The sequence below is a fragment of the Cryptomeria japonica genome, chromosome 4 (genome assembly GCF_030272615.1).
Source record: "Cryptomeria japonica chromosome 4, Sugi_1.0, whole genome shotgun sequence".
In the NCBI taxonomy this organism is placed as follows: domain Eukaryota; kingdom Viridiplantae; phylum Streptophyta; class Pinopsida; order Cupressales; family Cupressaceae; genus Cryptomeria; species Cryptomeria japonica.
The window spans coordinates 628,716,054-628,741,957 of record NC_081408.1 but is presented as its reverse complement, the minus strand read 5'-3'; the positions used below and the strand labels follow the sequence as shown (position 1 = coordinate 628,741,957).

Below are 25,904 nucleotides of genomic sequence, written 5' to 3'. Positions count from 1 at the left end.
AACAAGATTTGGTCTGTAATCGGCCATGGTCTCGCAAGTCTGCTTTTTGGGAATTAATGCGATCATGGTGTTGTTGATTTCTTTGACAAACTTACCTTTCTTGCGGAATTCTTCAACAACCTTCCAGATGTCTTCTCCCATGAAGCACCAGCACTTCTGGAAAAACTCCATAGTCACCCCGTCCGGGCCTGGTGCCTTGTGGGGATGGAGTGCAAAAGTGGCGTCCTTGATTTCTTTGATCGTGAAAGGGTGCATCAGATATTTGTTGTCCTCTGGAGTTACTTCTCTATCAATAACCTCCAGCAGATTTGAGAAACCGCCATGTGTCTGGCCATCCACCGATCCCAGAATCTGTTTGAAATATTCGACTGCAATTTCCTCAATCTCCTCTATCTTTGAGAATTGCATCCCTTCCGAATTCTTGATGGAGTCAATTTTGTTTTTACCTCGTTTGGCCTTTATTGAAGCATGAAAAAACTTGGTATTCACATCTCCCGCGCTAATCCACAATTCCCTTGATTTTTCACGCCAATAGATTTCCTCTCGAAGCAGAATTTCAGAAAGGTCATTTTTTAACTATTTTTCTGTTAAGAAATCATCTTCCGACATGCCATTAACAATGATTGAACTATTCAAGCGGTCAAGCTCCTCCTCTATTCTGATTTTCTCAGCAAATATGTTTTTGAAAGAGGCCACATTCCAAAGTTTTATTTTATCTTTTTTGATAAACTTCATCCTCTGAGAGAAACAAAAGCTGGGTGTGCCAACAAAAATATTGCTATGTAGCCACCACGTCTCCAGATTTTTGTGAAAATTAGGATCCCTCCACCACATACTTAAGAACTTGAAATTCCCCTTGACCTTTGCTTGAGAAGCGTTGAAGCAAGTCTGAACCGGGAAGTGATTTGAGAGGGAAATAGGCAAGATACTTGATTCCAAGTTAAAAGAGGATTCGATCCATAATGGTCCTACAAAAAGTCTATCAAGCCTCTCCGAAATGCTTGTAAACTTTGCTCTTCTATTGGTCCAAGTAAAACATCCGTTTTTCAGTACCACATCAAAAAGATGATTGTTGGAAACAAAGTCCCTGTAGTCTTGCATAACTCGCTTGGACATTCTTAAACCCCCCTTCTTTTCATCAATATCAAGCAATGCATTGAAATCCCCCGCCACCATCGCTTTCTCCCAAACTGTAGTTTTGATTTGCTCTGTAATTTCAGTCCATACTTAGTTTGTCCTCTGTTTTGGTAGGCCCATACACATTAAACAATGGAAACTCGAGGTCTTCTTTTAAGATTTGACTTAGTAGTAAATCCAATTCTCAGATTTCTGAATCAATTTAATTAAAACTTTATCAGGGTTCCATAAGGTTGCCAATCCACCCGTAGAGCCATTGGCTTCCTGAAAAAAACCATCCCAATTTTTGCATGAAAAAAGAAAACATGAAGCTTTGTCCATATTTAGCTTGGTCTCCTGCAGCAAAATAACTTCACTCGATATTCTAGCCAAAGCGCGTTTGACCAAGCGACTTTTGTCAGGGGCTGAAAGTCCCCTGACATTCCAAGTAGGTATCTTCATTTCACACCAAGGGAGAATCCATCTCCCTTGGCTTTTTTCAAGAAATCCAACACGCTAATAATCCTTTTCTCTTTGGCCCTGTTTTCTCTCTTCTGGCGATTGCTTTTCCTACCTTTGACACCTTTAGCCTTTCCCAACAAAATGTTTGCGGATTGGCTAATACTTCTGGGATCGATGTTGTCCAATTCGTCATCCAAATGAAACTCATCTTCCGAATCCAAATCATAGTTGATTTCATTATCCGAAAGGCCTTTGTGATTGATAGGATCTGGACTGGATGGGGACAATCTAACATCATCCTCTTTTGCATTTTCTGAGCGTGCACCAGAGCAATTTTGCTTAGGGGATGGTGGTTTAGATGCCAGAATTGGAGTTTTGGCAACGACATCACCTTTGTTTGCATTTGTAACCGTTAACTGACTGTTCAACTTCTCGACCCACTTCTTGGCATTTCTTGCAGGTTTGACAAAGACTCTGCAATCTGCACTTTGATGGTTCTTTAAACCGCATCTCCCACAAGTCGGTTGATAAGCTTCAACTTCCACATGCTGCATCCAAACATTGTCCCCTGATAAAAGTGATAGTTTAGAAGGAATCTTTTTCACAGCCGCAATCTTCAGCCTTGCATACAAGTATGAATCACTTTCCATAATTCCATTATCAATATCAATCAGCGTGCCCAACGATCTTCCAATTTTTTCAAGGCATGAATCATTCCAATATTCTAAAGGAAGATTGTACAAACGAATCCATATAGGATGATTGTATACTGCCAAGGGTAATGGATTAAAATTAGGTTGCCAAGGCTGCAAATATAACGGGCACTCCTCCACAAACCAATTCTGTTGAATCAAAATTTTATTTATCACTTCTTCATCTGTGAAGATGACATTGAAAAATCTTTTAGGCATGAATTTGATAACCACTTTGGAATCCCAATTGCTATACATCCAGTCTTTAATTTGATTTCTGTTGAATCTGAGTCCAATGAATTTGCCGATGACTGCGTTTTTTATCCACAAATCCAAATCTTCTTCAACTTCGCTTGTGATGTCAATTTCCACATCTTCCGCTTCCGCCTCTAATGGCACTTCTTTTTTACCAGTATAACCAGGATTCAAAGGTTCTCTCCAACTGTTCATGTTAGATTTTCCGCCATGCTGAAACTGTCTCTAAAACCCTCGGCCTTCCCTCCACCGCCTGGTTTTCCTCTTGCTGCCCATGTTCATATTAAAAATCTTTTTTATTTTAACTTAAAGTTAACTTTCCTAAAGAAAGGAATTATTTTATTTTATTTTAAATTGAGATACACAAATTATTGATGCATTAAGCAGTAAATAAACCAAAATAAAATGATATCAAAGGTTAAGAACTCTTCTTGACTTTGCGTTCTTCCATGTCTTATATACCTCATTCCAATTTACATCATTTGCTTGAGGTCCATTTAATTAATGCATCCAATGTAAGTTTCTAAATTCATATTAAAAAAATATTCAAGATAATCTTGTTAAAAATATTCCAAAAAATTAAAAGCAATAATATTCTTATTTTGAAAATATTATAAATAAATTTATATTTTAATGATAAACATTATAAAAGAATATCTATTAATATTAAATGATGATAACTATTAGTAATAATTGTCATAATCTTAATTTTTTTTTTTGATGTATACATGTGGCTAAGGGGCCACTCCCAAGTTCACATAGATTGTGCCTAAGGCACTCTTAACAATCCTCCCGTCTATCATTGGCCAAAAGGAGCAAAAAAAACTATAGTATTAATTAGCTTATTGAATTTATATGGTATTATAATGTCGTACCAAAAAAATATCTGCAATTTTTGCTTCATCCATTCAAGCCTTACTCAATGAACCCCATTGCAGAAAAATATCCAATGTTTGCTCCCACACTTAGCTCCTCTTTCCTTGTCTCAACTTTCAACAACTTTACTTTAGGAATACCAAACCCGCCTCTACCTATGCTTGTTAGTGGTCTTCAACCATTGTCGTGGTGAAAATAAAAAAAATGGAACTAGGGGCTGTTTGTATTTTTGGTAAATCTTAGGCCAACACCTGCCCTTGCTCTATAACCACCATTCTTCACCGCCATCTTCAAAAACACCTTCATATTTTATATCCATTTTTCTTGAAGTTTAACACTGTTCTATAAATTTCTAAGCCATATCCTTCTCCTCAAACTCCATAACCCATGCCACAAAGAGAGATGCTATATTTGCATTTGTCTTGTATTTGTTGTTGAGCTGTATGTATTCATTTCCCAGCATCATCTTCAATCTCCAGGAAGAGTGATAGAGGAATACATTGCACAATCTTCTATTTGTGATTTCTCCTCTAAACACAACTTGTCGTGCGTTAGTGCTCAATGTGAAAGTCATCTCCATGATTTTGTCTCCCTCTAATTCCCCTTATTACTATTAATAGTTTGCTTCGATAGTTAGCATGCATTAGCTGCCAATATCATTGTCCTCCATTATAAAAATTGTCCTCCATCATAAACACAATTGTGCCATTTGCTTTAAAATCTCCTTGTCTTTAATGACTTTGAAATCCCTGTTCTTTCTTTGGCTAGAGTTAAGTCCATCTAATGCCAAATATCCTGTAGAATTCAGCGCTTGTTTGCCGCCGTCCTATGCAATGCGCAATTTGCTAGCCTATTGGCCCTTTTATTGTTTTCTCTAAAAATTTGTGTAATTTGAAATTCTTCACATTCTTCCAAAAGTTGCCAAATTGGATATAAAATCTTTCTTGATTTCCAATTCGATGTTTTCCTTTGTCTAGTTGCATTCATGACTGTTTTAGAATATCCCTCCAAATGTATTTGGCGATAACCTAGATTTCAACATGTTTTGAGGGCTAACCATGCTGCTTGAAATTTTGCTCATTAATGCCCTCAATTAATTTCTTTAATTCAATAGCCAAAATGTTTTCTAACCAAAATCTCAGACAACACAACTAGCCCCCGATGGTCTTGGATTTCCTCTAGCAGTACCATTAAAATTCACTTTAATTCACCCTTCCTTTGGTTGAGACTATATGGTTTCACTTCTTGGATTAGCAACCAGATAAACTTGTGGAGCCCAATTAATGGGGTTGGGTGTGTGGTCAGAATCTTAAGTTTTAGCTCTTATAATAAGTTTCGAAATTCATATTCATTTTTTTAATATATTCATTTTTTTTTGAATAAAGGGGTAAAAGCTTTATTGATAATCAGAATCAAGAATTACATAAGAAAACCAGAGCCTCAAAGCTCCAGAAGAGAACCACAAGCCCAACCAAAGATCAACCAGCTTCATAACTATCCATATCCTCAGCAAAGATCTTATGCAAATCCTGACAGTAATCCGGGGAGAGATGCTCCCAACCCTCAGCTTTCCAATCATCACCATGTTTCGAGGCCCACTTTGCCAAACAATCAGCTGTTCTATTCCATTCACGAGGAATGTGGATGAAAGACACCTTCTCCATCATAGCACTAATTTGCAAAATTTGGTGAACAATCCCTGCCAACTGCCAATTAATCCCACTCACCTTCTGCTCAATCAACAGGTTAACAATAATCTGCGAATCCGATTCATTGATAACCTTACGCCACCCCAACTCAAAAGCATGCTCCAGGGCATAGAGAATTGCTAATCCCTCCATAAAATTATTAGAGTGCTGCCCTTTATTCATCAAAAAGAAGAAAACCACATCGCCCATACGATCCCTACCAACACCACCAATCCCAGCAGGACTCGGATTACCCCTAGAGGAGCCATCGGTGTTAATCTTGATGGACTCATCTTGAGGGGGCATCCACCTTCCCACCCTTTGAACCTTCTTCATAGCTTGTCTACCTCTCCTGACACAAGCTGAGACAGGAGACATCTCCTGCAAACCCAACCTACTCACAATATCAGCCTCTCCTCTATCCAGAGGAAAATTCACCTCACATTTAGCTTCCACTGTCTCTCGGATCATTCCAATGATTCTATTCCACACTTGCTGAACTAACAGTCTAACCTCTCTAAAGTTCCTCCTATTCCTCTCTTGCCAGATCTACCAAAGTATGAAAATGGGTCCAATGTGCCAGACAGTCTGGAGAAAAGAGGACAAAATAGGAGGCCTGCCCAAACTGCTCCAAAACTCCACCAAAGAATTCGTGTGAACATAAGGGTGCTTCCACACCCCCCACCAGTAATGCCAGATTAGCACCCAGAAAGGGCATCTGAAGAACAAGTGTGAAGAATCCTCCTCCCCATTACCACACAAAACACAGATGGAAGGCCCAAGGAACCCATGCTCGCAAATATTGTCCCAAGTTAGACATCTATTCAAAGCCAAAGTCCAAGCAAAACAGTTACACTTTGGCCAAGAGAAATTATTCCACACATTTCCACCAGTGCACCTCCCTCCCCTCCAATCTACGAGACAACAGCTCCTGCTACCCACTGGCCACAGTAAAAACGCCCTTAGGATTCGGGGACCAAGCAAGTCCATCCCTATCCTTAAGGGAACTACTTTGTCTACTCACCAAAATGCCATGCTGCTCAGCGCAAACTTTATCCATACCAACAACCGACCATTCATTAGGAACCTTCCACCGCTCCATCTCCAATTGCCCACACTTATAAACAGTCTTAAAGTCGCTCACTCTAGACCACCCTGCCTCCAAGAACCTCTGGCAAAGATTCCTAAGGTTAGGAAACTGATCAGTGATGGGGGGGTATCCATCCCAAGAGTCGAACTAGAAAAGCACCTCTTACCCCCTCTTACATATCCAAAAAAGTCCTTCCTTTATAAGAGTATCCCCTTTCTTGAGAGTACTTCGAATCGCTGAGCCTTTTCCCACAAGTGGATATCTTGGGATTTCCTCCTTCGGGATCCTTTGCATATACTTGTAAGACAAAATCCTAGCCTAGCCTCGATCTTGTTCAACACACCACCTCCAGTACAATTTAGCCGCCAAAGCCTCCCCAAATAAAGTACACTGCCTTAAGCCAAGCCCATCTGACTGTTTCGGGCTACACACCAAGTCCCATTTAACAAGACACCATTTATAGGAGGACAGGTTGCCTGCCCATAAGAATTGCCTTGCCAAAGAATCCAATCCCTTCACAAACCACATTGGGGCCACTTGGAGCATACAACGATAAATCGGAAGAGCCTGAACTACCGACTTGATCAGTTGAACCCGCCTACAATGGATAACCATCTGTGTGTCCAATGTTCAATCTTCATGCGAAATTTGTCTAGGATACCTTGCCACGAGTCCCTGGGAGGATTACCAGTAGAGATAGGAATACCTAGGAATAGAGATAGGAATATCCAGGAAAGTCAAGGGGAGAGAACCTACCTGGAATCTCAAGATATGAGCAATCCTCCTCTGAATAGTTCCAGGTGTGTTGAAGAAGAGGATGGAAGATTTATCCTCATTTATCAATTGGCCCGAAGTAGCAAGATAAACATCCAAGACTTTACGCAGATTTATAGCTTCTCTGATGCGAGCTAGTCCCATCAGGGCCGTGTCATCTACAAACTGCAAATAGGATTGAGGAGGCATGTCATTACCCCAACTCCAACCTTGAATAATACCCAGACCCACATTATACTTAATCAACCTCCTTAGACCCTCAACCAAAAGAATGAATAAGTACGGGGAGAGAGGGTCCCCCTGGCGAAGACGCCTAGATGCACCAAACAACTCAGTATGATCTCCATTAATTAGCACAGAGAAAGAGGTAGACGAAACACAACTCATTACCCATTGATCCATTCATCAACAAAGCCAAAAGCCCTAAGAATCTTCTGGAGAAAGGACCAACAAACTCTATCAGAAGCCTTTGCCATAGAATGAATGGTCTCTGTAGCAATGACCACACCATCCAAGATTTGGTGACCCTCCACGAACCCACTCTGCTCTTCAGAAATGACACCCCCAAGCCAATTCTTCAACCTTTCCACTATCAATTTAGAAATGATCTTATAAATCACATTACAGAGAGAGATAGGACGGAACTGGCCTAACTGGTCAACCCCATCACACTTGGGGATGAGCGCAATGAAAGTCGCTTTCAAAGCCCGAAGCATCTGCTTATTCCTCTGGGACTCTTGGACCACCTCCAATAAGTCCAATTTGATAATATCCTAGAAATCTTGATAGAACTCAATCGGAAACCCATCCGGTCCAAGAGCTTTCCCCTTCTTCATGTGAAAAACAATCCTCTCAAGTTCTTCCAACAAAATAGGACCCATAAGCTGCTCATTCATTTTCCTAGTAACTAGAGAAGGAATACAAGCAAGAACCTGATTCTCCTCTTACGATTCCCCCTGAGTACCCTCACTAAAAAGGAACCGGAAATACTGCAAAGACTCCCTAGAAATCTCCTGCAAGGATAAACACTGCTCACCTCTATCATTAACCAGAACAGGAATGGAATTGACATGTCTTCTTGCTTTCACTAAATTGAAGAAGAACGCGGTATTCTTATCCCCCGCTTGAAGCCAATCAATACGAGCTCTTTGTTTCTAGTAGATTTCCCCCCTAAGCTCCCACTCCTCTAAATCCTTGACTGCCCTGTCTTCCTTCCTAAGCAAGGTTTCTGACAAACCCTGCTCTCTTATTTCTCTGGTAATGCCATTCAACTCTAATTGAGCAAGCTATCTTAGCAAGAAAAATATTCCCGAAAAATGGACGATTCCACTGTTTAAGTTGAAACTTAACAAATTGCAGCTGCTTGGCAAAAGTGTACATAGCAGTGCCAAAGGCTGGCCTCCTTTTCCTCCACCACTCCGCAACATGATCTTGCAAAGAAGGATCCCGTAACAACATAAGCTGGAATTTGAATGAAGGATTGGAGTGACCCGAGCAGAAGAAGACACCAAGTTTATGGGCCAGTGGTCCGAACCTCTCCAATCTAAAATCTCAGAGCATGTGGACCACCCCCCTCCTACCCGAAAACTAGAAACCAGAAAGCGATCTAGCCTCTCTGCAATCCAATACTCCCCTACCCTCCTATTGTTCCAAGTGAACAGACCATTACTGGGCTTAATGTCAACAAGATGCAAGGTTGAAATACTATCCCGAAGAAGGAAGGAAGAAGGTTCCAATCGCATAACACTACCCTTCTTCTCACTCAACTCTAGGATGGCATTGAAATCACCCGCCATAATCCACGGATGAAAAGGGAACAACCCTCGCATAAAAGAAATATGAAACCACAAATTCTGCTTGCCCTGAAGATTAGTGGGGGCATAAATGTTAGTAAACAAGATATGTTCCCCAGTCTCAAGGCTAGAAGCAACCCCAGATAAAGAAGATTTGGAAGCAACCCACCATATAGGACGGATACTCAAGGGGTTCCAAAGACAGGCCACCCCTCCAGACTCCTTATCAACTCCCGAACAACTTTTTGTCTAGGGCCACTGTTCAAGCCCCTCACATTCCATGATAGCACAATCATTTTGGGGGATTGGAAAAATGAGAATCTAGAGTCTTTACTGACCCTGACTCAACCAAATTCTCCCCCATCAATTTGATCTTATCCAAGTCCTCCTTTCTGCCAAACTTCGAAAGCTTCTCCGTTGCTCCTTTTTCAATGTCTTTCTGATGAAGACCCAGATGTAAGGATATCTTATTACTTTGGACCCCAGGAGATTCCAATTTCTGTGCTGCAGGAGAAACATCCCCTCCAACCAACTTCACTTCAGCACCAGAATTGGGTCCCAACTGAGCCACTACTAGCTGATCTATCTCCATTTGCTGACTCCCAACCACTTGCTGAACCTGGGTAGAATCCCAGTTCACACTATCAAGAACCAACCCTGATGCACTTTGATCCAAAGGAATTAACCCCGGATTCACCTCCTGTTGGCTAAGATCATCAAAGGCTTCGAATCTGTTAAAAGTATCCTCCTCCTGTCTCTCCTGCAAAGACCTCTTTTGTCCCCGATTCCTGTTTTTTATCTTAACTGGGACAAAACCATCACCACCCACCACCTCATTAGACATGGCAGCTTTTCCTTTATCAACCCCATCTAGGTTACACGAACGCTGTTGAGGTTGACACACAATCGGTTTATACTTAGGGCACTTGCGCTGCAAATGACCATACTCATGACATAGACGGCACCGAAATGGTGAAGTCTCATAATCTAGCTGCTGGACCCAAGAATAAGGGCCCGCACACATATCTATAGCATCTGGCAAAGGCTTACTAAGATCAATTTCAACACAGAGACAAGCGAAAGTCATTATCTTTTTCCCCAAGGTTTGCGTTGAAGATCCAATCGGCTTCTCAAGCAATGAAGCGAGCATCTGTAACACATCCTCCCGACAACATTCCACCGGAAAACGTGGTAAATGAACCCATTCGGGAGCTCCTTCAAAGGGTTAAACCCTGCATGCCAAGGTTTGATGAACAACCCCACTTGGTTATAAAAATACGAGCCTCCTTCAAAAACCCTATTGCGATCCTCCACGCAATTGAATGTAACCATGAAGTAGTTGTTTGCCAACATCATAATCTCCATTTCCCCTTCCGGCTCCCAAATCCTTTGAGCCCTATTCTCCAGAAACTGCAGAGAAACCCTCATCCCCAAAAATTTGCAGTAAAGCGAATGCTTTGTAAAATATTCCATATCCTCAACAATCATCTTAGGGGGGATTACCAGTTTCGGCCTCTCTTTGCATCTCTCAAGACAGCCGTTAAACTTCAAAATCTGGGATCCATTGGAGACACCAGCACCAGCAATCCCTGAGTTGGGAGCAAAGAGATTATTATCAAAAGTCTTAACACCATGATTCGGAGAATGCGAACCCACGGCTGCTCGAAAATCCAGGCCGGGAGAAGCCCTCGAGGCTTCCTCTCGAGAACTAGCCATCCCGTCCAGCCTCAAAACCCACCCAACAAGAAAAAGAGGAAGAGCAAGCCCAACTCCCCGAAAAAACCCGTTACACTCTCCACTCAAAATCCATCGAGACTATATCCCGAGTTAAACCCCACCTCTCCCCGTAAACCCCACCTCTCCCCGCAAAGACCACACAACGCTGCTGCAAACACCCATGCCAACATATCTGCCACTCAAACCCCCACCGTTGACTCGCCACCAACCCCAAACAAACCTGCACCAAACGTTGCTCCTCTGACCATAAGCTTCCCTCCCCCCTACGCACAACCAACACCCCTGCTCATGGGCTAGGGCACGGATGCCCTAGCTCGGCTCCTTGACAGTGCTCTGAATCTTCAACATGGAATACTATGATCGAAACCACCCACGAGAGCTTTCTTCCCCACTAATACAATCTTGCTTTCAAAATATTCAAAATAAATTAAGTTTCTAAATTCATATTAGAAACTATTCTAAAAATTATATTAAAAATTAATAACAATTATATTCTCTCTTTAAAAATATTATAAATCAATTTTTATTTTGAAATGTCCCCTTTTGTAAATGCTCTAGTTTTTGCCCCAATATCACAATTTCAAGTAAAGCAATTGATGAAATAGAACTAGATATATTTACCAATTTAAATTGCTGAACAAGAATCCTGGTTAAGACACACAATGTTGGTGTAAATAATTATTCATCATGGATATTATTACACTTTACTAAAGTTTACTTAGGAAATGCATTTCATAGTAGTTTGGGTATGAGACACTTGGGTGTTTGTGCCACATTGGGATAGTGTGTGTAGGAGAATTTCCACCTTTTATGGTGTTGATCTTATTGTTACACTCCACATTCAGTGGGTGATCCACCTCATGTGGAAAATTATATTGTTTCTTCTACCTACCCACACCTATTTCCTACCTACCCTTGTTTCTTATTGAGCCACATGTCATGTTTGTGTGCTCACATATCCATATAGCCTTGCCTATATAAGCAAGCTCATATTTATTGTATGTAACATCGATTGATGATCTAGTTGATCAGTATTTTCTCTTGATAGAATACAGTTTATTTCTATCATATATTTTGTCTCTTTTATTTGTGCTTTCTATTGCCTCTTGATCTTGGCAAAATCTCACATGGTATCAGAGCTGGTCCATGTTTTACATGGTATCAGAGCCATTAGAGTGTCATTGGTTTGCTAACTAAGAGAAATTTGATGCTATTTGGGGTTGTGTATTTTGAAGTTTTCTATTGCAGGTTATTATTGAAGCTTGATGGGTCAAATATGAGGTTACCATTGGATTTAAGAGGTCCAAGAAAGTCAGTTTTGCCTTTTGTTTCATCCAAATCGGACTTCGAAGGTCAAATCTAGAGGCATTTGAAGTTTGACGTTGTGGCGGAAATTTTCCAGAAATTATAATTTTGCAGACATTTTTCAAATAGCGATATCTCACTCATCCGGACTCATTTTTTTGAGCAATTCTTTTTGTTTTGGGGTAGAATTTCATGATTTGTACAGTGGTCTAGGAGTTTTCTGATTTTTGGATACAGGTTTTTCGGAAATCGTGAAATCCCGATTTTTACAACTTTGGAGGCTTCGTTTGGGCTCATATGGACTCATTTTCAGGTGCCATTTTTTTTGAAAGTGCATATTTTTTCATCTACTTTCATAATCTGCCATTTGTTTGCAGTGATTTTAAGTAGAAATTGTACTTTTAGTATTTGGCCATTTTTGGCATATTTGGTACTTGTATTTTGCTTGGATCTCAGTTTAGATCACTAGCAATAATTGTTGAAGTCTCTTAGATCTCATTTTGAGAAGTTGTAAATTGAAATCAGAAGTCCACTTTGCATTGTTTTGCAAGTGGCCCATTGTATACGCACTAAGTATAAAGTGCCAAAATCACTATTTTGGGGGGGTGTCTTGTGTGATTGTGCCTCTCTCTATCTTGTGTTTTTTCATTTTAGTTCTATGGGTTCTCCTAGATTTCCACTTTTAACTCCTCATAATTATGCATCATGGAAAATTAAGGCATGGAGTAAACTAATGGAAAAAGGACTCATTCATTATGTAAATGAAACTATTACAGTACCACCTGATCCTAAGGCTGATCCTAATGCTCAAATTGAATGACTTACTAAGAATGCTATGGCACTTGGAACTCTTATAAAGTATGTATCAGATGACCTCATTTTTTACATTGATAAGTGTACAACAATTAAAGAGGCTTGGGATATTTTTAAGAAATTGTATGGTCAAGTTGATGACATTAAGGGCTACAAGCTTGATAGTGAACTCACAACTTTGGATCCCAAGGATTTTGATTCAATCCAAGATTATGTCACAAAAGCAACTGAGCTAAGAGCAAAGCTAAAGGATTGTGGAATTGACAAAAAGGATGCTCAATTGGTTTATAACTTGTTGGACAAGCTTCCTTTAGAGTATGCAGCCTTTGTATCTAGCTTTCACACCCATAGGTTAGCTCAAGGTTCCTCATACAGTTCTCCCTCATTTGATTCATTCATGGAGATGTCGATACTTGAGCAATCTAAGTTGACCATAATGGGGATTCTCAAATCTTCAAAGTCACAAGCTTTGGTGGCTAACAAAGGGAATCAAAGTAATCAAGGAAAAGGCAAGAATCAAAAGAAACCTAAGTCTAAACCTCAACAAGAGGGAGCACAATCTTCCTCTCCACAACAAGGTGATTCAACATTCTCACCTAAGAGGAAATCATATAAGGACAATCTTTTTTGTGGATATTGCAAGAAGTCAGGACATGATGAACATCATTGTTATAAGAAGGATATTGATGAGTTGAAGAATCTTCTTGAGAAGAATAGAATCAACCTACCTTCTAGAATGTCTACATCGGCTTCTTCTTCCAAGGATAAATGAAAGGGACAAGCTCTTTGTGCTACTACAAGTCATGATTCAGGGAGATGGCTTCTAGATTGAGTGGCTTCTCATCATATGGCATCTTCACAGTCTATGTTTTCTACATTTGAGCCCTGCCACATGCCACAGATTTTGATGGGCAATCATACATACATGGATGTGATTGGGAAAGGATCTATTGCCATTGGGGATAACTCCTTCAATGATGTGTTGTGTGTACCCCACTTGACAAATAATCTTCTTTCCATCTATCAAATCACACATGGGGCAACTAGGAAAACTGTGGAGTTCACTCCTGATTCAGTTATCATTAGAGACTTGGAGAGTGGAGCTATCATTGTGACTGGGGTGGTTGATTATGCATCTCGGTTGTACTCTTTTTCAGATTTTGATCCTATTGATAAGGTTGGTTGTTCCTATGTTGATGATTCAGATTTTGAGGAGAACTTTGGGCATTTGAACTTGGGGATTCTCACATGTGACCCTGTTCTTGAGCCTTGCATTTCATCTCCTTCTATTGATATCACACCACCTATTGCACCTGATGATGCAGCTAGTGCGACGTTTTTGTCTTCTTATGATTCAGTGCAGCAGGATATTTCATGTCTTCCAGCTTCAGTTGATTGGGATGCCTACTTGACAGACATTGCAGGTTTGTTCGTAGACTCCTACATTACAGATTTGGGAGACACCATTGATGACATTCATCTTCTCTTTGATGAAGATGATCCTTCTTTGATCTTTGCGAGGGATCACTCTGACCCTCTTGTGCATTCTCTACATGATCAATCTTTAGAGGTTGACATGATTGTGGATACTTTTGTACAACACTTGGAGGAGGTCTCTTTATCTTTTGAGGAGACATATGAGTCTTTGGATATTGTTCTACATTCATCTCTACTAGATCTTGGAGTGCCTTTTTCAGCAGTGTGGCACAGTTTACCACCTTTGGAGGGGGTATCTTTCAGCATCGACATGGGGACACTTGAGCAGTTTTCAGAGATTCCTTTCATCATGAGTATTTTTGCTTCATCTTCCCTTCATGGTTGGGGAGACTTTTTGGATACACCTTTGGTTTTGTTTCTTCCTAAGGGGAGGAATGTGGTTCGATGTTCATGGAGCAGTTTCTTCATTCATCTTCGAGCTTCTATCATTGGTGTAGATTCCAGACTGAGGGGGGGGCTTTCTAGTCTCTCTTCTTCTTCTCTCTTATGGGGGGACACAGTTTTGTTCTTCTCATTCATCGAGAGCATTATGTGCTTTCATCATCTCTCTTTTGGGGGAGGGTTTTTTCCCATTGGGTTTTTCTCTCTTTCCCCGCTTTATGGGAGATTGCATTTGCATTTGTACATGGGTACCTAACATGGCCTTGTAGCCGGGACCCATCTTGCATTGCTTAGTTGCATTGTAGACTTAAGTGCATTCCCCTAAGTTGCACTTAAGGGGGGGTGTTGGTGTAAATAATTATTCATCATGGATATTATTACACTTTACTTAAGTTTACTTAGGAAATGCATTTCATAGTAGTTTGGGTATGAGACACTTGGGTGTTTGTGCCACATTGGGATAGTGTGTGTAGGAGAATTTCCACCTTTTATGGTGTTGATCTTGTTGTTACACTCCACATTCAGTGGGTGATCCACCTCATGTGGAATATTATATTGTTTCTCCTACCTACCCACACCTATTTCCTACCTACCCTTGTTTCTTATTGAGCCACATGTCATGTTTGTGTGCTCACATATCCATATAGCCTTGCCTATATAAGCAGGTTCATATTCATTGTATGTAACATCGATTGATGATCTAGTTGATCAGTATTTTCTTTTGATGGAATACAGTTTATTTCTATCATATATTTTGTCTCTCTTATTTGTGCTTTCTATTGCCTCTTGATCTTGGCAAAATCTCACATGGTATCAGAGCTGGTCCATGTCTTACACACAATTATGTTAGATAATCATTGTAAGCATAACCCATAAAATTGATCTTTTCTACTAGGCTTAGAAACATTATCCTAATCATATAATAGATCTAATTCATTAATGGACTTCAACCAGAAAGGGTTAGGATAAGGAGTCATGATAGGGTGCCCAAAGCGATCCTCTACACTAGGTCTAGGAGTGGATATACCATCCCCCTTGGCCTCATGTGGCCTTCCGCCATCTCATATGAGGTGAAGTACCTAGTGAGGTTTCCTGCAGCTGTTCCCCCTCATCATATCACCCTTCCTAGGATTGGGACTCCTTAACCTAATAATCAACCATGGTGGAAGCTTGTGGGAAAACTACAATAGGGTGTTCGGAGCATCCTTCCCTTCTAAGCCCAAGGGCAGTGCACTTTTTGCACCCCCTTGGCCTAATGGGACTCAGTCTTCCACCATGAGGTGGTGTGCTTAGAAGAGGACCTCATAACTGTTTCCCCTCCTTGTATTCCGTTTTCTAACGTCTTCATGGTTGATTGCAGCAGATTGACAAATAGATTGGAAATCTAGACACTTAACATTAGAGATATATAGTCATACATATTACAACCACTATTAGTATGTTGAGATTCTGCATTAGGACATTATCAGGCTTCCTATATTAAGCATACAATATTAAGCACATCTTCATGCATACCACATCTGGGTAACAATGCCACTGCCTGTAATATTAAGGATTTCTGGTCTGATTTAGATGCCTGATCGCAGATTCATTAAGGGATGAACTCTGCTTCTGTTTATACAGATGCTTGTTTTTATTTATTTTTTCTTGATGCCCTTGCTCCAATGGTTACTCTCCTCTTATATCCCTTAAGGGACATGTAGGGGTTTGACTTTACCAAGGGTCTTCTATTCTTGAAAGGAGATGCCTCTTTAAACTGATCGGTGCCTTAAACAATACTCAGTTGGCCTTAAATATAACTTATTTAAATATTGCGTAATCCTTAGCCTAGTCTGCCATTGTATGATATTCACTTTTTTGCCAATAATTATTTATTTTTTGTAGGCTTAGTCAGCCCTCACTTTTTTAATAGTAGTTGACCTTAGTTGCCAGGTTTTGGCTGTTTGGTGTAATCACTTTTAATTATTTGGTGTAGCAATCCTTAATCATTTTAAATTTAGTCTGTGTGGCTTATTTGCCTATGGATTGCCGTATACTGGTGCAGGTTTAGGAATCGCTGCTTTGCAATAATTTAATGCCTTTTTGGTATCTTGCTCATTGTATACTAATTGTCCTATGCCTTGGCCCTATATATATGCCTTTATTTTGGGTATGGTCAGCATATGAGTTGGTCCTTATGTTATTGATTTTCTTTTGCTTTCAAACTACTGTACCTCCTCAAGGCTAGGTCAGCCCTCAGCCATTTTTATCCCCTTTGTTTTTGTTCCCATAAGGGTTGGCCAGCTTATCTTTTTTTCTTTTTTTTTATTGAACTCAAGGAGGTTGGCTAGATATAAGAAAATTGTGATGTCTTATAAATAAGATAATTTTCTAGTCGGTGCTGTATCAGATTTGAGGAGGTATCAAGGCAGGGGCATGACATATTTTATAATAAATATTATAGAGTGATATGTTTTTTTGAAGCGAATTGCTTTCAGGGCGGTAGCGCCCTTTCCATTAAAAAAGAAAAATAGATATAAACATATCAGTAGAGGGAGAAGACCTAGACCCTAATTGCCTCACCGACCTTCTGGGATCCCTCTAGCTGTTCCGGAGGGAGCATGCTCCCATTTACGCTCACCATATATTCATATGTTTCTAAATTGTTCCTACTCAGGCTGTAACCATTGCTGCTCTGAGGGACAGCAATGGTTAGAGCAAGGTTGCACGGGTACGGGGGTACTTGGAGACTGGTGCTGGTACCAGTACGACTATTTTTTCGAAATAGGAGACGCCAATTTCTTTTAAATATAATCTAATAATTTATATAAATTCTGAAAATATAATGACATTGAACATTAAATATAATGAAATTAAATATAATATAATAATTTAGTAATGGCTGTTGCAACGTTTTAAGAAATCCTTGTGACCTGCATTTTTTTTTTTCCGTTTGTACTGCATTTTGATTATTTTGTTGCCTGTGTTTTTTTTTTTGTTTGGCTTGGAGATAGTGGGAGACGGGCGGATACGTTAGCAGGAAGTCTCCTCTCTATGCAGACATTTCCAACCAAGTTTCCGGTGCGGGATACACGTTCGAGTCTTCGGAACGAGTACCCATGCAACTATGGGTTAGAGTAGATCTTATCAACTATTTATTCACTTGAGCTTGTTGCTAAGTTAAAGCCATTCCAAGTTCGTGGGTCATAGGAAATGATTGACATTGCTCTGATTGATGGCATGTTTGGAGACAAAATCAGTCTCTGTATTTGCCTCTCTGTAGACATGTTTGATATTGTATTCACCGAAATCTTTGAGCATCTCACGGGTACTTTCAAGCCACACACAATTTCCAACTCAGAGCATTGCCTGTGATTATAGGAAGGATAACATTTAATGAATCACCTTCGATGTCTAGATTGACCATTCCTTTCTCCTTGCATAATGTTAGATCAGCCATAAGGGTGGTGTACTCGACATCATTGTTCATGTTGTTGGGCAGCTTGATGGACCCACCCCATACCAGTTTCCCAATGTCATTCTTGATTAAGAAACCTGCTTCGCATAGGCCCAGATGTCCTTGTGCAGCGTTGTCGAAATTCATTTGAGTCGGCCTCGTGGAGGAAGACACCACTTGGCATCCTTGTGTGCATTATGGTTCGTGATCGTGTTTCCCTTCAAGGGAATTAAAAGTGGCCACTCTTTCGCCATGTGATCATTCCAAGATGTATATGTGTGGAGTTGCTTGTTTGCCACCTTAGTATTGATGTGTTCACTGACTACCACCTCAATTTCAAAATTGATGTCAAGCTAGTAACCTTATTATTAAATATTTGGCAGTTCCTCTCCTTCCAAAGAAGCCAGATCAATGTGGCCAAGATAGTGTACCACAACCCACCACATATCGTGCCTTTGTGGAGAACTGACCAACATGTTAATATCTTTCTTAATATCATGGACACAAGCCAGCCGTAGTTTAATTTCCCTAAGAAGGATTGCCAACACTCGGGTCACCTCACATTGTACAAACAAATGGTTTAGAGTTTCCTCGTGTTTGTAGCACATCAAGCATCTAAATGGGCCCATGAACCACAACTTCAACAGATGAGTCCCAGTTAGAATCACAAACAACATCCAAGCACCTTGTTCATCCTACTTGTACACTGGTCATGACCTTTGTAGGCTGACAACCACTCACTTGGTTGATCTGACTTCTCCATGTCAACACATCACTTACCAGTTGACATCCTTTCCTTACCGGTGATACACTGTACCGGTAGCCTATCTACCTCATCCACACAAGTTAGGCACTAACTTGTGTACCGGTAACACCAGTGGTCATCAATCTGAATGACATTCTCTTCCTTACCTTACCGATGTCCTGCAACACAAAGTGATATCAAAGATAGCTCAACCTGTATTCCTGCATGACAGTGTTGCACATACATCTCTCATACCGGTAGTCATCCCATACCGGTTGACATCAATGACAACCCAATGCCAACAATCTCCCCTTTTGGCATTGATGTCAACACATGTAGTATTCGGCATACTACATAATCCTTCTCTCCTTGTCTCTAATCCATTGATTCTCAACATATGTAGTATGTTGTATACTACAGAATGGCAAAGGGCACTGTTAGGGTATCATTCCTCCTTGCATTTACAAGACACTGATAGAATTCTTTCTCCCCCTTTTTTTTTACTGGATGTCTCTCCTCCTTTGATACCAGTTGTTACAAATTATTACATCTTCTCAAGTCACCGCACTTGAGATGGAGGACTCAACCATCAATTGACACCAATTGAGCATGCAACTTTTATACCGTTTGTTAAAATACTCAATTGCAGAGGGATGTGTCAGTGAATGCTACTCACCAACCGGTCAAACTGCATCACTTGCCGTTTGATCCCAAATTTCTCTAGAATCAAATGTGATTGTACTATGAATACAACCAGCCAAATGACAAGTAGATACCCATAACCATGAAATTCTCCTGGGTATTCCTATTGTAATTTCCATCATCTGCAGTTTGGGCAATCAATGCACTTACAGTTTCAAGTTCAAGCATGCCGGCCTTGCATTATAACCACTTGAACTCCTCTTGAGTCATACTTCTCAGGTCCTCATTTCTGGTCAGGTCCAATACTGGGGCTCCAATCATCTCCATGTACCGGTTGAGCTGTGCATATTTGATCATTTGATGATCTTTAGCTCCATCATATCCACCACAACCTATGACATGATCCCAAATCTACACAATGCCACACAATGCCATACAATGACATCACCATGCCGTAAATTAAACCGGTTGGCCCAAAGACATGCATGCCTGCATGGTCAACCGCTTGGCCAACTTATGTCATTCAGGGCTTTCCCAATAGCACCTGAGACATAAGCTTCACATTCCATGCTACCAGGGCTATTGCAATGGTTTCCAACCTCATTGTCTTACATAACCTGCAAGTATCAGTTAGCATTCATGCCGGTAACATCCTGCACATACCAATTTCCTCCACTAGTCCATCATCACTACCGGAGCACCTTCATGTGACTCCTGACATTTTGTGTCACCTTGTATCTGATTCCAATTGTTAATCTCCATCCGTTGACACATGCAGTAGTGATCCAACTTTTCATCTGTAGGCGTGTAGTCAAGGCAGCCTCTACACACACTCGTTATCTCATTTTCTTCCTTCATACCTGACAACAACTTGTTCTTCCATGTGTTCTCTTCCACTTTGGGGGTTGATGATAAGTTCAGTGTATTACTCCCCCTTAGATCCTGCATCTCCTTTAGGTCTTAGGAGATATCACTTGTGCATTGAATGCACAGTGCCAGTCCATGGTCTTCTTCCTCCATGCCTGCTTGGTCTTATTTTTCTTCCCATTTTCAGGCTGCTGATGGGTCCTTTCATTTCTGGATTCTGCATCACAACCGGAAGTAGTGCTATAGTAGCACACAACATCCATCCAAACTTCATCTGTACTGGCATCTCAACATGCCTTCTCTGATGGTCAATGTATAACTCTGATTTCATGCACTTAAGGCATTCCTTTGTTTCATTGATAGATCCGGTGTGGGCACACTCACTGTCAGTCATTGCTTCTCATGATGACTGCATCTTCATCCGGTGGGAGTCCTGCTGTTCTGCAACCTCACAGCATACCTGTGACCTGTTCATTCTTCTCCTCCAGTGTTGATGTGATTTAGGTAACATTCTGCCTTTTCATCACAAACAACATCCAAGCACCTTGCTCATCCTACTTGTACACTGGTCATGACTTTTGCAGGCTGACAACCACTCACTTGGTTGATTTGACTTCTCCATGTCAACACATCACTTACCAATTGACATCTTTTCCTTACCGGTGATACACTGTATCGGTAACCTATCTACCTCATCCACACAAGTTAGGCACTAACTTGTGTACCGGTAACACCAGTGGTCATCCATCTGAATGACATTCTCTTCCTTACCTTACCGGTGTCTTGCAACACAAAGTGATATCAAAGATATCTCAACCTGTACTCCTGCATGACATTGTTGCACATACATCTCTCATACTGGTAGTCATCCCATACCGGTTGACATCAATGACAACCCAATGCCAGTAAGGTTATACTCTCTGAAAAGGTGCTAATTGTGAAAGGTTGTGACTCTTTTATAGGGCAGAAATTATGAAGGGTTGTGCTTTTTTAAAGGGTGCTAAATGTGAAAGGTTGTGACTCTTTCAAGGGGCAGAAATTATGAAGGTTTGTACTATTTTAAAGGGTGATAATGTTTTGAGAGGTTGCGACTCTTGCAAAAGGGTAGACATGATGAAGATGTGTGACTTCCCCCTCACATTGGAAGATATAAAGAGGAGAAGGTTTCATTTGAGAAAGACATCCAATGGAGATCAATTTGGAAAATAATTTATTATTCTCAAAAGCCAGAATTGGAGGGTGGCGACAATTCTTATGAAAGGTGGTGACCCTTTCACCAATAAAGTATAAAGGAGAAATCATTCCAAGCATTTAGGGGTCAGTTATCAATCATCACTCATGAAATCATATTTCAGCAATATATCAAACCAGTATTCATTACATCATCACTCGTCAATTATCTAATCAACAATTACTTAATCATCACTCACCGATAACTCAAATCATACAATCAAAGGAATTCGTTCATTCAATCAATCATTTATACAAATATCAATCATTCAACAATAATCCATCAATCAAGTGGCATGGAATAATCAAGTTGAATTGGAGAAAAATTCAGAAATAAATCTGAGTTAGAAATTAAGAAGAGCAGTCTATAATATTTAAGGAAGTAATTGGTATGCAAGTATTTTTGTATCTATCTCAACAAAAATCTGATAGGAAGATACAGCAGTACCGGTCTTCCCTCATCAAGTACACCACCCTGGGATGGATGGACTGGAGGCCCTGCCATATTTGTGGGCCAAGGGGCTGAATGACTTGGACACTCATTCCGTGCCCTTTGCCTTGGCTGAGGAAGACAGTCTTCCGACATTCTATTAAGAAATAATATAGGATAAGTAATTAATTGCCCGATTTCCATCAAGCAATTATGTTTGAAATCAATTTGAACTATTTTATAGGAAGATGCAGCAATTCCGGTCTTCCCTCATCAAGCATGCCACCTCAAGATGAATGGACTGAAGGTCCTGCCATACTTGTGGGCCAAGGGGCCGAATGACTTGGATGCTCATTTCGTGCCCCTTGGGCTTGGTTGAGGAAGACAATCTCCTGGCATTCTATCAAGCTTTTCCATTGGATTCCTGATATTGTTGACCATGGGAATAAGCTATGAAAAAGATATGAATGATTTCAGGATACTTTGATTTTAATAAAGATTATTTGTATATGATCATAGATTCTTGATGGTAATGCATTGATGTATTGTTTATAAGACCTAAATTAGGATTTTCTCTAAATTGGCATTTCAATTTTGCAATTTTATTATAGAATTCTATTTGTAAATAAATTGCATTTGTTGGAATTGTTATTTTTGGGCAAAATCAGGTATATTCCAAGAGGGGGCATTACAATTTTCCACTTTACTTCATTCATATCATTACCTTCTCAAAGCTTTTGGTCATTTGTATCGTTTACAACTTCTTGATACACTAACCTTTTCCACTCTTCTCAGATGTCATTTCTGCAAAGATTTTACATTACAATTGATTCCATATTTCACACTTACACCGCTCTATTGTATGAGGTGCTCTGATTTTGAGTTAACAACATAAGCAGGAAACGATTGTCTTTAAGACCAACAAACATAAACTTGATAAACAACATGCAATGCCATTGGGATATCAAAGGGGTGAGTAATCACAGGTCTCTTGATCCTTTATTCTCAGACCTACCGAGCCTCCTTACTTTAAGTTGTTATGGTTATTACAGAATTTTTGTTTATAGGATTGTTGTCTCAGATTTGTCATTATCCTGATATATTGATAAAATGGTTGCCTTGGTTTTATCATTAGCCTTTCATAATATATGGATATAGTGAGACATAATGAATATTGCATCGTTCTCAAATTTTGTGACTGAAATCTTAAAATTGGAAGAGGTCTGTGTAAAATTTGAAATCTTGCTAATGCAGGATCCTGAATACATGTTAGCATCCAATAACAAAATGAACGGTTAGATGGAAAGTTATTAGAAGTTTCTACCAATAGCCAAGAAGGCAAGTTCAATGCCATAAAACTTCATAAACTTTAAACTCCTTAAGGATGATGAGTAACCATTTGAAATGTTCTTCAGTCTATTGAAATGTTTCGCATAGTGTTAGGCTCCTTTCAAAGAGTCTATGAAATCAAACAAAAGAGCGCAGCAAATATAATATCTACTTTACAAAGTCTTTTCAGTTAATGCTGGGAAGCAGCAAATATTCTACTGAATTAGAATTGCTGCTTATTTTATTTGCAACCATAGCCCAGTTATACATAGTAAGTTACTGTGTAGTCTTTCAAGTTGAGATTTATATTCTGATGCATCTTTTATTTCATAGTTAATAATATATTGATTGTAATTAATTAGCTCGTCAAACTTGACTTTCATTAGAGGAATAAAAATGCTTTCTGAATGCTATATTTTTTTTGCGGTATGCATTGTTTGTTGTGAATGTTAGAAAACATTTCTTCAATTTGTTTATATTATAATGGACATGCAGGTACAGAAGTAATGTCAAAGAGGTCACACAGTGATCAAGATCCTTCACCAGTATTGAATTGTTCAATCTCAAGTAGAAAGCGTTCTCGGGAAGATAATGCTGGGAAAGAAAATACTGGAGGCATTTCATTTGATTTAAATATGCCAGCTGAAACCATGGATATGAAAGATACTGCTGTGGGGCTGCAGGATGATTAGAAGTGTGTTGTGGTTAGTGCTGATGTGCTTCACTTTATTTATTTTTATTACTTTAATATTATTCCAATTAGACATATAAAACTTGATTTCACGTTAGTGTTTTGAATGGTGTCAATCTGCTAAATGATGTCTTTGAATTCTAGAGATAATTTGCATGATTGGCATAAAAATGGGTGTGGGATTGAAATCTTTCAAGAGGTATTTTATAAGTTTTGATACATGAAGTGAAATAATCTTTAATACACACTGTAATGTAAAGTGCCCAAGTCTATGCAAGTTTTAGATGTACAATTTGGACTGATTTGGTATAGACTGCTCATTCTTTGTGCAGGTTTCATTTGTACAGTTTTGACTAACAGGGTCATCAAAGTTAGCTTCTGAAGTTTTCTTGGGATGGAGATGTTACATGCTATAACCATTTATAAGGTCACCTCATACAGGCACGATAAGTGAAAATGGCTGGAATTGCTTATTTTGATTAACGAAGAATGCCATGCTTTATTTTACTGTGGTTTACTTTCTTAGTCTTGATTAGAGGGCTGAGTATAAAATTTAAAATCTAGATTGCTAAGGTGCACTTGCTCATTGAAATTGCAAAAACCTCAGGACATGAAGCTTGTGTGCAGCAATTGTTGATGGTGATAGCTTGAACTTACAGACCTTTGGAAGAATATCAATTGGTGTTTCGCCTCGCTTAAATGATTGGATTCAGGAAATCTGCCAAAGATGTAGATTTTTCTTGGAAAGGATTTCCTTTGATATGTAAAAATGACATGCATTTTAAAATGCAAATATAGTTCAATTTAATAAAGTTCAACCTTTTGTTGCTTTTGCTGGGGCTTATTGGCAAATTGACATATGCATTGTTATCTACTCTGGTTTTAGACATTTCTGGTTCGATTTCAGTAATAGTTAGATATATAACCTTGTATGACATAAGGGTTTGGCAGAAGGTTTTTAAGGTATTCATAAAGAGAGTGATGCCTTACCTGATCTCAGCAGTGAAATCTTGATTTTTGTCTCTGAGTTTGTTTGTGTGATTGTGTCTGAATCAAGGGTTCTTGAATGAGTCACCCTGTTAAAAAATTAAAAGAAGATTTTCTGAAGCCTCTGGAGCTTTAAGGGGTAAGGATTATGGTGGACCAGAATAATGATGATCTGGGTATTTTTTAATTTTAAAGGATTAGCGACTTGGGTTATCTTACTCTTCATAGACTATGCCCAACAGCTTTTTTCAGAAGTATGTTTCAGGAATATCATTGGATGCAATTTGTTTAATCGAGGAAGACAATACTTGTTTTACAGCTTAGAAGAATGATTTTAGGTTTCTCATTTAAGAAAGAGTTATTTGCAGCTTTGAATTAACTATAATCTAATATTGGAATTTTCAATACATACATAATTGTCAGAACTTGGATTTTCATTCCTCAGAATATGAAGGCAAGATGAGTCAAGGGGTTTCCAATTCCCATTAATGAGCTGTTGATTTATAGGAGTTGTCTCTATGGTGTGCATTACACAAAATAGTTATTGCAATGGCATTCTGTGTCATAAAACTTAATGTAAAAAATGGATGGACTAATTTTTTTTTTCATTGGGCGGCTGGAGGGGGAAAGGCGTGGGGGATGCTTTTGGGTTTCTGCACTATCCTAGAATTTGATGTCTAAATAGATGTGGTAATGATATATTGAAAGCATTTTGTGTGGGTGGGTTTTTCTACATAGATGTCATTATTTGGGCTTATCTTGGTATGTAGAAATGCCAGCCTGTCAGCAAGAAAATCATTTTAGCAAGACAACCAATAAACAAAAAAATGAGCTGATTTGAAAAAGAGCTGAAGGTAGGAACTGCAAAGTCATCATCACCAATCATTTACATTTTCAGAGGGCAAATTCCCTGCATATACTGGAGAATTTGAGGCATGGACACTCGTGAACTGCTATTTGGTCCAAGTGTGATACGATGCATTACCTACAGATTCTAATTATCATGTTATATTGAAGTAGGATCTAATACGGTAGGAGCGAATGCAGAATCTGATATCATTTCATTCT

At 39.5% G+C, this 25,904-nt stretch overlaps 1 protein-coding gene across 4 annotated transcripts in view; it reads left to right on the top strand.

Annotated features, from left to right (window-relative positions):
• Positions 1 to 24,681, top strand: part of LOC131079037 (probable E3 ubiquitin-protein ligase ARI2) — a 35,956-nt gene extending 11,275 nt beyond the window's left edge. Inside the window, exons 7-9 of one of the 4 annotated variants that reach the window (XR_009113897.2) lie at positions 23,654 to 23,862; positions 23,994 to 24,048; positions 24,182 to 24,681. Coding sequence is in view for 2 of the 4 variants with exons in the window: in XM_058016914.2 (XP_057872897.1) it covers positions 23,654 to 23,850 (197 nt within the window). In the remaining 2 variants the exon portion in view is untranslated. Of the gene's footprint in view, positions 1 to 23,653; positions 23,863 to 23,993; positions 24,049 to 24,161 lie in introns of all 4 variants that reach the window. The other 3 variants (XR_009113896.2, XM_058016914.2, XM_058016913.2) reach the window with 3 other exon arrangements.
• Positions 24,682 to 25,904: the final 1,223 nt, after the last annotated feature.